Source organism: Tachyglossus aculeatus, chromosome 2 (assembly GCF_015852505.1).
Source record: "Tachyglossus aculeatus isolate mTacAcu1 chromosome 2, mTacAcu1.pri, whole genome shotgun sequence".
Classification (NCBI taxonomy): Eukaryota; Metazoa; Chordata; class Mammalia; order Monotremata; family Tachyglossidae; genus Tachyglossus; species Tachyglossus aculeatus.
This window is the reverse complement of record NC_052067.1, coordinates 132,865,054-132,879,079: the sequence shown is the minus strand read 5'-3', so window position 1 is coordinate 132,879,079 and position 14,026 is coordinate 132,865,054. Positions and strand designations below refer to the sequence as shown.

Here is a 14,026-nt window from a genome sequence, read left to right as displayed (position 1 = left end):
TGTCAAGCCCTGTTCTAAGCGCTGGGGGGGATACAAGGTGGTCAGGTTGGCCCATTTTGGGCTCACAGGCTTCATCCCCATTTTACAGATGAGGGAACTGAGGCCCACATATGCAATAATGATAATGGCATTAAGCGCTTACGACGTGCCAAGCAGTGTTGTAAGCGCTGGGGGGGATACAAGGCGGTCAGGTTGGCCCATTTTGGGCTCACAGGCTTCATCCCCGTTTTACAGATGAGGGAACTGAGGCCCACAGATGTAATAACGATGGCATTTGTTAAGCGCTTATGTCGTGCCAAGGGCTGTTCTAAGCGCCGGGGGGGATACAAGGCGGTCAGGTTGGCCCATTTTGGGCTCACAGGCTTCATCCCCGTTTTACAGATGAGGGAACTGAGGCCCACATATCCACATATGCAGTAATGATAATGGCGTTTGTTAAGTGCTTACTGTGTGCCAAGCACTGTTCTAAGCACTGGGGGGATGCGAGGTGGTCAGGTTGGCCCACGTGGGGCTCACAGTCTTAATCCCCATTTTACAGAGGAGGGAACTGAGGCCCACAGATGTACTAATGATAATGCTGATGGCATCTGTTAAGCGCTTACGTCGTGTCAAGCACTGTTCTAAGCGCTGAGGGGGATACGAGGTGGTCAGGTTGGCCCACGTGGGGCTCACAGTCTTCATCCCCGTTTTACAGATGAGGGAACTGAGGCCCGCAGATGTAATAATGATGGCATTTGTTAAGCGCTTATGTCGTGCCAAGGGCTGTTCTAAGCGCTGGGGAGGATACAAGGCGGTCAGGTTGGCCCATTTTGGGCTCACAGGCTTCATCCCCGTTTTACAGATGAGGGAACTGAGGCCCGCAGATGTAATAATGATGGCATTTGTTAAGCGCTTATGTCGTGCCAAGGGCTGTTCTAAGCGCTGGGGGGGATACAAGGCGGTCAGGTTGGCCCATTTTGGGCTCACAGGCTTCATCCCCGTTTTACAGATGAGGGAACTGAGGCCCGCAGATGTAATAATGATGGCATTTGTTAAGCGCTTATGTCGTGCCAAGGGCTGTTCTAAGCGCTGGGGGGGATACAAGGTGGTCAGGTTGGCCCATTTTGGGCTCACAGTCTCCATCCCCGTTTTACAGATGCGGGAACTGAGGCCCAGAGATGTAGTAATGATAATGCTGATGGCATTTGTTAAGCGCTTACATCGTGTCAAGCACTGTTCTAAGCGCTGGGGGGGATACGAGGTGGTCAGGTTGGCCCATTTTGGGCTCACAGGCTTCATCCCCATTTTACAGAGGAGGGAACTGAGGCCCACAGATGCAGTAATGACAGTGGCATTTGTTAAGCGCTTACTCTGTGCCAAGCACTGTTCTAAGCGCTGGGGGGGGATACAAGGTGGTCAGGTTGGCCCATTTTGGGCTCGCAGTCCTCAACCCCGTTTTACAGATGAGGGAACTGAGGCCCACAGATGTAGTGATGATAATGATGGCATTTATTAAGCGCTTATGTCGTGCCAAGCACTGTTTTAAGCGCTGGGGGGGATACAAGGTGGTCAGGTTGGCCCATTTTGGGCTCACAGCCTTCATCCCCATTTTACAGAGGAGGGAACTGAGGCCCACAGATGTAATAATGATAATGATGATGGCATTTGTTAAGCGCTTACTGTGTGCCAAGCACTGTTCTAAGCGCTGGGGGGGGAGGATATAAGGTGGTCAGGTTGGCCCATGTGGGGCTCACAGTCTTCATCCCCGTTTTATAGATGAGGGAACTGAGGCCCAGAGATGTAATAATAATAAAGACGATGGCATTTGTGAAGCGCTTACGACGTGCCAAGCACTGCTCTAAGCGCTGGGGGGGATACAAGCTGGTCAGGTTGGCCCATTTTGGGCTCACAGTCTCCATCCCCATTTTACAGATGCGGGAACTGAGGCCCAGAGATGTAATAATGATAATGCTGATAGCATCTGTTAAGCGCTTACTCTGTGCCAAGCACTGTTTTAAGCGCTGGGGGGGGATACAAGGTGGTCAGGTTGGCCCATTTTGAGCTCGCAGCCTTCATCCCCATTTTACAGATGAGGGAACTGAGGCCCAGAGATGTAATAATGATAATGATGATGGCATTTGTTAAGCTCTTACGACGTGCCAAGCACTGTTCTAAGCACTGGGGGGGATACAAGGCGGTCAGGTTGGCCCATGGGGGCCTCACGGTCTAAATCCCCATTTTACAGATGAGGCAACTGAGGCCCAGAGATGTAATAATGATAATGATGATGGCATTTGTTAAGCTCTTACGACGTGCCAAGCACTGTTCTAAGCACTGGGGGGGATACAAGGCGGTCAGGTTGGCCCATGGGGGCCTCACGGTCTAAATCCCCATTTTACAGATGAGGCAACTGAGGCCCAGAGATGTAATAATGATAATGATGATGGCATTTGTTAAGCTCTTATGACGTGCCAAGCACTGTTCTAAGCGCTGGGGTGGGATACAAGGTGATCAGGTTGGCCCATTTTGGGCTTACAGGCTCAGTCCTCATTTTCCAGAGGAGGGGACTGAGGCCCAGAGATGTAATAATAATGATAAGGATGGCATATGTTAAGCGATTATCACGTGCCAAGCACTGTTCTAAGCACTGGGGGGGGGGATACAAGGTGGTCAGGTTGGCCCATGGGGGGCTCACAGGCTCAATCCCCATTTTCCAGAGGAGGGAACTGAGGCCCACAGATATTATAATAATGATAAGGATGGCATTTGTTAAGCGCTTACCACGTGCCAAGCACTGTTCCAAGCGCTGGGCAGGGTGTGGGGGGAGTACAAGGTGATCAGGTTGTCCCACTGGGGGCTCACAGGCTCTGTCCTCATTTTCCGGAGGAGGGGACTGAGGCCCAGAGATGTAATAATAATAATGATGATGGTATTAAGCGCTTACAACGTGCCAAGCACTGTTCTAAGCGCTGGGGGGGGATACAAGGTGATCAGGTTTTCCCGTGGGGACTCACAGGCTCAGTCCTCATTTTCCAGAGGAGGGAACTGAGGCCCAGAGATGTAATAATAATAATGTTGATGGTATTAAGCGCTTATGATGTGCCAAGCACTGTTCTAAGCACTGGGGGGATACAAGCTGGTCAGGTTGGCCCATGTGGGGCTCACAGGCTCAATCCCCATTTTCCAGAGGAGGGAACTGAGGCCCAGAGATATTATAATAATCATAAGGATGGCATTTGTTGGAGATATTATAATAATAATAATAGTGGCATTTGTTAGAGATATAATAATAATAAGGATGGCATTTGTTAGAGGTATTATAATAATAAGGATGGCATTTGTTAGAGGTATTATAATAATAATAACGATGGCATTTGTTAGAGGTATTATAATAATAAGGATGGCATTTGTTAAGTGCTTACCACGTACTAAGCACTGTTCCAAGCGCTGGGGGGGATACAAGCTGGTCAGGTTGGCCCATGTGGGGCCCACAGGCTCAATCCCCATTTTCCAGAGGAGGGAACTGAGGCCCAGAGATATTATAATAATAATAAGGATGGCATTTGTTAAGCGCTTACCACGTGCCAAGCACTGTTCTAAGCGCTGGGTGGGATACAAGGGATCAGGTTTTCCCGTGGGGGGCTCACAGGCTCAGTCCTCATTTTCCAGAGGAGAGGACTGAGGCCCAGAGAAATTATAATAATAATAAGGATGGCATTTGTTAGCGATATTATAATAGTAATAAGGATAGCATTTGTTAGAGTTATGATAATAATAAGGATGGCATTTGTAAGAGATATAATAATAATAAGGATGGCATTTGTTAGATATGATAATAAGCATGGCATTTGTTAGAGATATAATAATAATAGAGATGGCATTTGTTAGAGATATAATAATAATAAGGATGGCATTTGTTAGAGGTATTATAATAATAAGGATGGCATTTGTTAAGCGCTTACCACGTACCAAGCCTGTTCTAAGCGCTGGGGGGAACACAAGGTGGTCAGGTTGGCCCATGTGGGGCCCACAGGCCCAATCCCCATTTTCCAGAGGAGGGAACTGAGGCCCAGAGTTATTACAATAATAATGATGGTGGCATTTGTTAAGCACTTACATTGTGCCAAGCACTGTTCTAAGCGCTGGGGGGATGCAAGGTCATCAGGTTGTCCCTTGTGGGGCTCACAATCTTTATCCCTGTTTTACAGATGAGGTCACTGAGGCCCAGAAAAGTTAAGTAATAGTAATAATAGTGATGGTTTTTGTTAAGCGCTTGCTGTGTGCCTAGCACTGTTCTAAGCGCTGGGGCGGGGATGCAAGGTGATCAGGTTGTCCCACGTGGGGCTCACAGGCCCAATCCCCATTTTCCAGATGAGGGAACTGAGGCCCAGTGATGATAATAATGGTGATGGCATTCGTTAAGCGCTTACGACGTGCCAAGCACTGTTCTTAAGCGCTGGGGTGATCAGGGTGTCCCACGTGGGGCCCACAGGCCCAATCCCCATTTTCCAGATGAGGGAATTGAGGCCCAGAGCAGGGAAGTGACAAGGGGCGGAGGCGGGATTAGAACCCACGACCTCGGCCTCCCGAGCCCGGCCTCTTTCCACTGAGCCACGGTGCTTCTCATGGAAGAAGAAGGAAGTGACTGGCCCAAGGTCATACAGCAGCAAAGGGCAGAGTCAGGATTAGTTACTGAGCGCTGGGTGGGGGAGACAAGATAATCAGGTTGGGCAGTGTCACTATTGTCCGAGACATTCATTCATTCAGTCGTATTTTTTGAGCGCTTACTGTGTGCAGAGCACTGTACTAAGCGCTTGGGAAGGACAAGTCGGCAACATATCCCGAGTGCTTAGTCCAGTGCTCTGCACACACTAAGCGCTTTATCAATGAGCGCTTTATTGACTGAGACTTTCATTCATTCAATCGTATTTACTGAGCGCTTACTGTGTGCAGAGCACTGGACTAAGCGCTTGGGAAGTACAAGTCGGCAACATATCCCAAGTGCTTAGTACAGTGCTCTGCACACACTAAGCGCTTTATCAATACGATTGAGTGAATGAATGCAGGAATGAATTAGCAGACAGTTCAATTCCATTCAGTCGTATTTATTGAGCGCTTACTGTGTCACACTAAGCGCTTTATAAATACGATTGAATGAGTGAATGCAAGAATGAATTAGCAGGCAATTCAATTCCATTCAGTCGTATTTATTGAGCGCTTACTGTGTCACACTAAGCGCTTTATAAATACGATTGAATGAGTGAATGCAGGAATGAATTAGCAGGCAATTCAATTCCATTCAGTCGTATTTATTGAGCGCTTACTGTGTGCAGAGCACTGGACTAAGCGCTTGGGAAGTCCAAGTCGGCAACGTATAGAGACGGTCCCTACCCAACAGCGGGCTTACAGTCTAGACGACACGCTCCCAAAACATCCTAAACTTAGCGTCCAGAGGCTGGAAGAAATAACCATCAGGCTTCCTGGGAGGGAGGGAGGAAAAAAGGAAGGAAAAGGGAAAGGAAAGGAAAGGATCTGGAGAGACTTGGGGCTTTTTGCTACCGCTTCATCCCTCTCCCTCCTATTTCCGAATTAATTTATTCATTCAGGGAATTCGATCGCATCTGTTGAATGTGGGAACCGAACGGTCCCTCAGCGAAGGTGGCAGGGTGGCCTTGTGACATCAAGCGCTTAGTACAGTGCCCTGCAGCCAGCTGTTTGAGTTCTGAATTCTTTCTTTGGCGTCTTCCCAAAGGCCTAGCAGAAAATGCCGGGTGGATTGTTTATTCATTCATTCATTCAGTTGTATTTATTGAGCGCTTACTGTGTGCAGAGCACTGTACTAAGCGCTTGGGAAGTACAAGCGGCAACGTATAGAGACGGTCCCTACCCAACAGCGGGCTCACAGTCTAGAAGGGGGAGATGGCCAACAAAACAAAACACGGAGACAGATGTCAAAACCTGCTCAGAGAAGCAGCGTGGCTCAGTGGAAAGAGCCCGGGCTTTGGAGTCCGAGGTCGTGGGTTCAAATCCCGGCTCCGCTAATTGTCAGCTGTGTGACTTTGGGCGAGCCACTTCACTTCTCCGGGCCTCAGTGACCTCATCTGGAAAATGGGGATGAAGACTGTGAGCCCCCCGTGGGACAATCTGATCATCTTGTAACCTCCCCGGCGCTTAGGACAGTGCTTTGCACATAGTAAGTGCTTAATAAATGCCATCATCATTATTATTATTAAAACATGTAGACGGGTGTACCTTCACATACCATTTCTTTTCTGAAAATGCGAGTCTTTCACTGAAGCTCTCACAAGGACTTTAGACTGGAAATTTGTTCTGGCTTTTCGGTAAGAATGATCAGAATCGGCATTTTTTTTAAATTTAATCATCAATCGTATTTATTGAGCGCTTACTATGTGCAGAGCACCGTACTAAGCGCTTGGGAAGTACAAATTGGCAACATATAGAGACAGTCCCTACCCAACAGTGGGCTCACAGTCTAATTTAATGCCCTCTGTATGGAGGGCAAGGTCCTAAGTGCTTGGGAAGCGAAGAAAGTTGAGCGCTAACTATGTGCAGAGCACTGTGTGAAGCACTCAGGAGAGCACAGTATAACAGAGCTGGTAGATTTTGTGTTTTTCCCGCAAGGAATCCTTGGACTGGCCCTTTAAAATGCACACGCCATCATCATCAGGGCTATTTATTGAGCACTATACTACTACTAATAATAATTCTGGTTTGTTTTGTGTGGTTAATTTTGGTTTGTTAAGCGCTTACTATGTGCAAAGCACTGTTCTAAGCGCTGGGGAGCATACAGAGGTGATCAGGTTGTCCCACGGGGGGCTCACAGTCTTAATCCCCATTTTACAGATGAGGTAACTGAGGCCCAGAGAAGTGAAGTGACTTGCCCAAAGTCTCACAGCTGACCAGCGGAGGAACTGGGATTTGAACCCACGACCTCTGACTCCAAAGCCCATGTTCTTTCCACTGAGCCACGCGATCGCTATACTAAGTGCTTGAAAAAGTGCAGTTCTAGACTATAGTAATGATGGTCTATATGTTTGTACATATTTATTACTCTATTTTACCTGTACATATCTATTCTATTTATTTTATTTGGTTTATTACTCTATTTATTTTACATGTACATATTTATTCTGTTTTATTTGGTTTATATGTTTTGTTTTGTTGTCCGCCTCCCCCTTCTAGACTGTGAGCCCGCTGTTGGGTAGGGACCGTCTCTACATGTTGCCGACTTGGACTGCCCAAGCGCTTAGTACAGTGCTCTGCACACCGTAAGCGCTCAATAAATGCGATTGATTGATTGAGTCTAGACTGTGAGCCCACTGTTGGGTAGGGACCGTCTCTAGATGTTGCCAACTTGGACTTCCCAAGCGCTTAGTCCAGTGCTCTGCACACAGTAAGCGCTCAATAAATACGATTGAATGAATGAATGAATGACTGAAGCGCTTACTATATGCCAAGCCCTGTCTTATGCACTGGCTCCTCTAGGCTGTTAGCTCTTTGCGGGCGGGGAATATGTCTTTTTCAGGGCAGTTCATTTGGATCTGAAGTGGCGTGGTCTCCAAGATTTTGATTTCAAGCACTTAGTCCAGTGCTCTGCACACAGTAAGCGCTCAATAAATACGACTGACGATGATGAGTATGCGTGTGTAATAAAAAAAATTTGATTTCAGGAGTACGTGTGTGTAATCCCTACCCTTGGCTTCAAAACTGCATCGACTTCCCGGGATATCCTGGAATAGCTGAATTCCTACTTGGCCCCGAGGGAAACCTGGTGCAGTTAGGAGTGATTACTTGCCAAAGGTTACAGAGAGCATAAATGTCAATCATTAGTTGTAATAATAATAATAATAATGGCATTTATTAAGCGCTTACTATGTGCCAAGCACCATTCTAAGCGCTGGGGAGGTTGCAAGGTGATCAGGTTGTCCCATGTGGGGCTCACAGTCTTCATCCCCATTTTCCAGGTGAGGGAACTGAGGCCCAGAGAAGTGACTTGCCCAAAATCACCCAGCTGACGATTGGCGGAGCCGGGATTTGAACCCATGACCTCTGACTCCAAATAATAATAATAATGATGATGGCGTTTATTAAGCGCTTACTATGTGCCAAGCACCGTTCTAAGCGCTGGGGAGGTTGCAAGGTGATCAGGTTGTCCCATGGGGGGCTCACGGTCTTCATCCCCATTTTCCAGATGAGGTAACTGAGGCCCAGAGAAGTGACTTGCCCAAAATCACCCAGCTGACGATTGGCGGAGCCGGGATTTGAACCCATGACCTCTGACTCCAAATAATAATAATAATGATGATGATGGCATTTATTAAGCGCTTACTATGTGCAAAGCACCGTTCTAAGCGCTGGGGAGGTTACAAGGTAATCAGGTTGTCCCATGTGGGGCTCACAGTCTTAATCCCCATTTTACAGATGAGGGAACTGAGGCACAGAGAAGTGACTTGCCCAAAATCACCCAGCTGACAATTGGCGGAGCCGGGATTTGAACCCATGACCTCTGACTCCAAATAATAATAATAATAATAATAATAATAATAATAATAATGATGGCGTTTATTAAGCGCTTACTATGTGCAAAGCACTGTTCTAAGCCCTGGGGAGGTTACAAGGTGATCAGGTTGTCCCATGGGGGGCTCACAGTCTTAATCCCCATTTTCCAGATGAGGGAACTGAGGCACAGAGAAGTGAAGTGGCTTGCCCAAAGTCACACAGCTTGGCACTTTGGTGGAGCTGGGATTTGAACCCATGACCTCTGACTCCAAAGCCCGGGCTCTTTCCACTGAGCCACGCTGCTTCACCTGATGGCATTTGTTCTCTGTCTCCCCCTTTTAGACTGTGAGCCCACTGTTGGGTAGGGACTGTCTCTAGATGTTGCCAACTTGTACTTCCCAGGCGCTTAGTACAGTGCTCTGCACATAGTAAGAGCTCAATAAATACGATTGATGATGATGATGATGATTTGTTAAGCGCTTACTATGTGCAAAGCACTGTTCTACTCTCTTCTAGACTGTGAGCCCACTGTTGGGTAGGGACTGTCTCTATATGTTGCCAACTTGGACTTCCCAAGCGCTTAGTACAGTGCTCTGCACACAGTAAGCGCTCAATAAATACGATTGATTGATTGATTCTAAGCGTTGTAATTCCGTGGCATCACTGTGGGCCAGAGCCGTACTTGGGCAGCCCAGTTGGCTTCATGGCATATTGCCGTATGGCTCAGTGGAAAGAGCAACGGGCTTTGGAGTCAGAGGTCATGGGTTCAAATCCCGGCTCCGCCAATTGTCAGCTGTGTGACTTTGGGCGAGTCACTTCACTTCGGAGAAGCAGCGTGGCTCAGTGGAAAGAGCCCGGGCTCTGGAGTCAGAGGTCGTGGGTTCAAATCCCGGCTCCACCGATTGCCAGCTGTGGGACTTTGGGCAAGTCACTTCACTTCCCTGGGCCTCAGTTCCCTCATCTGTAAAATGGGGGTGAAGACTGTGAGCCCCCCGAGGGACAACCTGATCACCGCGTAACCTCCCCAGTGCTTAGAACAGTGCTTTGCACATAGTAAGCACTTAATAAATGCTATCATTATTATTATTATTATTCTCTGGGCCTCAGTTACCTCGGGATGAAGACTGTGAGCCCCCCGTGGGACAACCTGATCACCTTGTAACCTCGCCTAGCGCGTAGAACAGTGCTTTGCACAGAGTAAGCGCTTAATAAATGCCATCATTATTTAGAGAAGCAGCGTGGCTCAGTGGAAAGAGCCCGGGCTCTGGGGTCAGAGATCATGGGTTCGAATCCCGACTCCGCCACATGTCTGCTGTGTGACCTTGGGCAAGTCATTTAACTTCTCTGCGCCTCAGTTCCCTCATCTGTAAAATGGGGATTAAGACTGTGAGCCCCCCATGGGACAACCTGATCACCGTGTAACAGTGCTTTGCACATAGTAAGCTCTTAATAAATGCTATCATTATTATTATTATTACTATCATTATTATTATTATTATTATTATTATTATTATTCTCTGGGCCTCAGTTACCTCGGGATGAAGACTGTGAGCCCCCCGTGGGACAACCTGATCACCTTGTAACCTCGCCTAGCACGTAGAACAGTGCTTTGCACATAGTAAGCGCTTAATAAATGCCATCATTATTTAGAGAAGCAGCGTGGCTCAGTGGAAAGAGCCCGGGCTCTGGAGTCAGAGGTTATGGGTTCGAATCCTGGCTCCGCCACATGTCCACTGTGTGACCTTGGGCAAGTCACTTCACTTCTCTGAGCCTCAGTTCCCTCATCTGTAAAATGGGAATTAAGACTGTGAGCCCCCCGTGGGACAACCTGATCACCGTGTAACAGTGCTTTGCACATAGTAAGCTCTTAATAAATGCTATCATTATTATTATTATTACTATTATTATTATTATTATTATTCTCTTCACCTCAGTTACCTTGGGATTCAGACTGTGAGCCCCCCGTGGGACAACCTGATCACCTTGTAACCTCCCCTACCGCGTAGAACAGTGCTTTGCACATAGTAAGCGCTTAATAAATGCTATCATTATTATTATCGTTATTCTCTGGGCCTCAGTTACCTCATCTGTAAAATGGGGATTAAGACTGTGAGCCCCCCATGGGACAACCTGATCACCTTGTAACCTCCCCTAGCGCGTAGAACAGTGCTTTGCACATAGTAAGCGCTTAATAAATGCCATCATTATTTAGAGAAGCAGCGTGGCTCAGTGGAAAGAGCCCGGGCTCTGGAGTCAGAGGTCATGGGTTTGAATCCCGGCTCCGCCACATGTCCGCTGTGTGGCCTTGGGCAAGTCACTTCACTTCTCTGAGCCTCAGTTCCCTCATCTGTAAAATGGGGATTAAGACTGTGAGCCCCCCATGGGACAACCTGATCACCGTGTAACAGTGCTTTGCACATAGTAAGCTCTTAATAAATGCTATCATTATTATTATTATTACTATTATTATTATTATTATTATTATTATTCTCTGGGCCTCAGTTACCTCGGGATGAAGACTGTGAGCCCCCCGTGGAACAACCTGATCACCTTTTAACCTCCCCTAGCGCGTAGAACAGTGCTTTGCACATAGTAAGCGCTTAATAAATGCTATCATTATTATTATTGTTATTCTCTGGGCCTCAGTTACCTCATCTGTAAAATGGGGATTAAGACTGTGAGCCCCCCATGGGACAACCTGATCACCTTATAACCTCCCCTAGCGCGTAGAACAGTGCTTTGCACATAGTAAGCGCTTAATAAATGCCATTATTATTTAGAGAAGCAACGTGGCTCAGTGGAAAGAGCCCGGGCTCTGGAGTCAGAGGTCATGGGTTCGAATCCCGGCTCCGCCACATGTCCGCTGTGTGACCTTGGGCAAGTCACTTCACTTCTCTGAGCCTCAGTTCCCTCATCTGTAAAATGGGGATGAAGACTGTGAGCCCCACGTGGGACAACCTGATCACCTTGTAACCTCCCCAGCGTTTAGAACAGTGGTTGGCACATAGTAAGCGCTTAACAAATGCCATTATTATTATTATTATATTGGAAGAGTCTTTATTTCATGGATGAGTGAAGCGACCTCATCTTTCTCCCAGGAACGGAAGCGACCTCATCTTTCTCCCATGAGCAGTGAACTTTAGGAACGATTTATAGGGCGTTTTGAATTTACTTTTTATTCATTTTGTCAATGTGAGTGCTTTGAAGACTGTGGTAATTTTAGGCCAAAATGGCCACAATTGAATGTGTTTTTTTTTTTTCTGGAGAAATTCCAAGCTTGGCGGATTACAGGAAGGTTGCAAGGAACGTCTCCTCACAACTTCAGATTGAGCAGACGATACCTCCGATAATAATAATAATAATAATAATAACAATAATAATAATAATGGCATTTATTAAGCGCTTACTATGTGCAAAGCACTGTTCTAAGCGCGGGTGATCAGATTGTCCCACGGTGGGGGGCTCACAGTCTTAATCCCCATTTTCCAGATGAGGGAACTGAGGCCCAGAGAAGTGAAGTGACTTGCCCGAAGTCACACAGCTGACAGTTGGCGGAGCCGGGATTTGAACCCATGACCTCCGACTCCAAAGCCCGGGCCCTTTCCACCGAGCCACGCTGCTCCTTCAGTCAATCAGTTGTATTTATTGAGCGCTTACTGTGTGCAGAGCACTGTACTAAGCGCTTGGGAAGTACGTGAATGTAACTGGCGGAGCCGGGATTTGAACCCACGTCCCCTTGACTCCAAAGCTCATGCCGTTTCCACCGAGTCGCGCTGCTCTCAGATGCGATCCCCAAGCGCTTAGTCCAGTGCTCTGCACACAGTAAGCGCCCCATAAATACGATTGAATGAATGAATAAATGAATGAATGAATGTAATTGGCGGAGCCGGGATTTGAACCCACGTCCCCTTGACTCCAAAGCTCGTGCCGTTTCCACCGAGCCACGCTGCTCTCCGATGCGATCCCCAAGCGCTTAGTCCAGTGCTCTGCACACAGTAAGCGCCCCATAAATACGATTGAGTGAATGAATGAATGAATGTAATTGGCGGAGCCGGGATTTGAACCCACGTCCCCTTGACTCCAAAGCTCATGCCGTTTCCACCGAGCCACGCTGCTCTCAGATGCGATCCCCAAGCGCTTAGTCCAGTGCTCTGCACACGGTAAGCGCCCCATAAATACGATTGAATGAATGAATGAATGAATGTAATTGGCAGAGCTGGGATTTGAACCCACGTCCCCTTGACTCCAAAGCTCATGCCGTTTCCACCGAGCCACGCTGCTCTCAGATGTAATTCCCAAGCGCTTAGTCCAGTGCTCTGCACACAGTAAGCGCCCCATAAATACGATTGAATGAATGAAAAAATGAATGAATGTAATTGGCGGAGCCGAGATTTGAACCCACGTCCCCTTGACTCCAAAGCTCCTGCCATTTCCACCGAGCCGCGCTGCTCTCAGTTGCAATCCCCAAGCGCTTAGTCCAGTGCTCTGCACACAGTAAGCGCCCCATAATTACGATTGAATGAATGAATGAATGTAATTGGCGGAGCCGGGATTTGAACCCACGTCCCCTTGACTCCAAAGCTCGTGCCGTTTCCACCGAGCCACGCTGCTCTCCGATGCGATCCCCAAGCGCTTAGTCCAGTGCTCTGCACACAGTAAGCGCCCCATAAATACGATTGAGTGAATGAATGAATGAATGTAATTGGCGGAGCCGGGATTTGAACCCACGTCCCCTTGACTCCAAAGCTCATGCCGTTTCCACCGAGCCACGCTGCTCTCAGATGCGATCCCCAAGCGCTTAGTCCAGTGCTCTGCACACGGTAAGCGCCCCATAAATACGATTGAATGAATGAATGAATGAATGTAATTGGCAGAGCTGGGATTTGAACCCACGTCCCCTTGACTCCAAAGCTCATGCCGTTTCCACCAAGCCACGCTGCTCTCAGATGTAATTCCCAAGCGCTTAGTCCAGTGCTCTGCACCCAGTAAGCGCCCCATAAATACGATTGAATGAATGAAAAAATGAATGAATGTAATTGGCGGAGCCGAGATTTGAACCCACGTCCCCTTGACTCCAAAGCTCCTGCCATTTCCACCGAGCCGCGCTGCTCTCAGTTGCAATCCCCAAGCGCTTAGTCCAGTGCTCTGCACACAGTAAGCGCCCCATAATTACGATTGAATGAATGAATGAATGTAATTGGCAGAGCCAGGGTTTGAACCCACGTCCCCTTGACTCCAAAGCTCATGCCGTTTCCACCGAGCCGCGCTGCTCTCAGATGTACTTCCCAAGCGCTTAGTCCAGTGCTCTGCACACAGTAAGCGCCCCATAAATACGAATGAGTGAATGAATGAATGAATGAATGAATGTAATCCCGGCACTCGGTATTGCGGGATCTCTCGGCGAGTTTACCGGACTGACATTATAACGCTTCCTTTTTTTACAGCAGCAGTATCAGAGTGCCCTGTTTTGGGCCGACAAAGTAGCCTCGCTCTCTCACGGTAAGTGCGGAGCGTTCTCTCTCCTCAT

The 14,026-nt window shown here is 47.8% G+C and overlaps 1 protein-coding gene across 1 annotated transcript in view; it reads left to right on the top strand.

Moving 5' to 3' along the window:
* Nucleotides 1-14,026, top strand: part of CDC16 (cell division cycle 16) — a 93,837-nt gene that overhangs the window by 1,947 nt on the left and 77,864 nt on the right. The window contains exon 2 of the mRNA XM_038767800.1: nt 13,944-13,998. Within this exon, the coding sequence (XP_038623728.1) occupies nt 13,944-13,998 (55 nt within the window). The remainder of the gene's footprint in view (nt 1-13,943; nt 13,999-14,026) is intronic.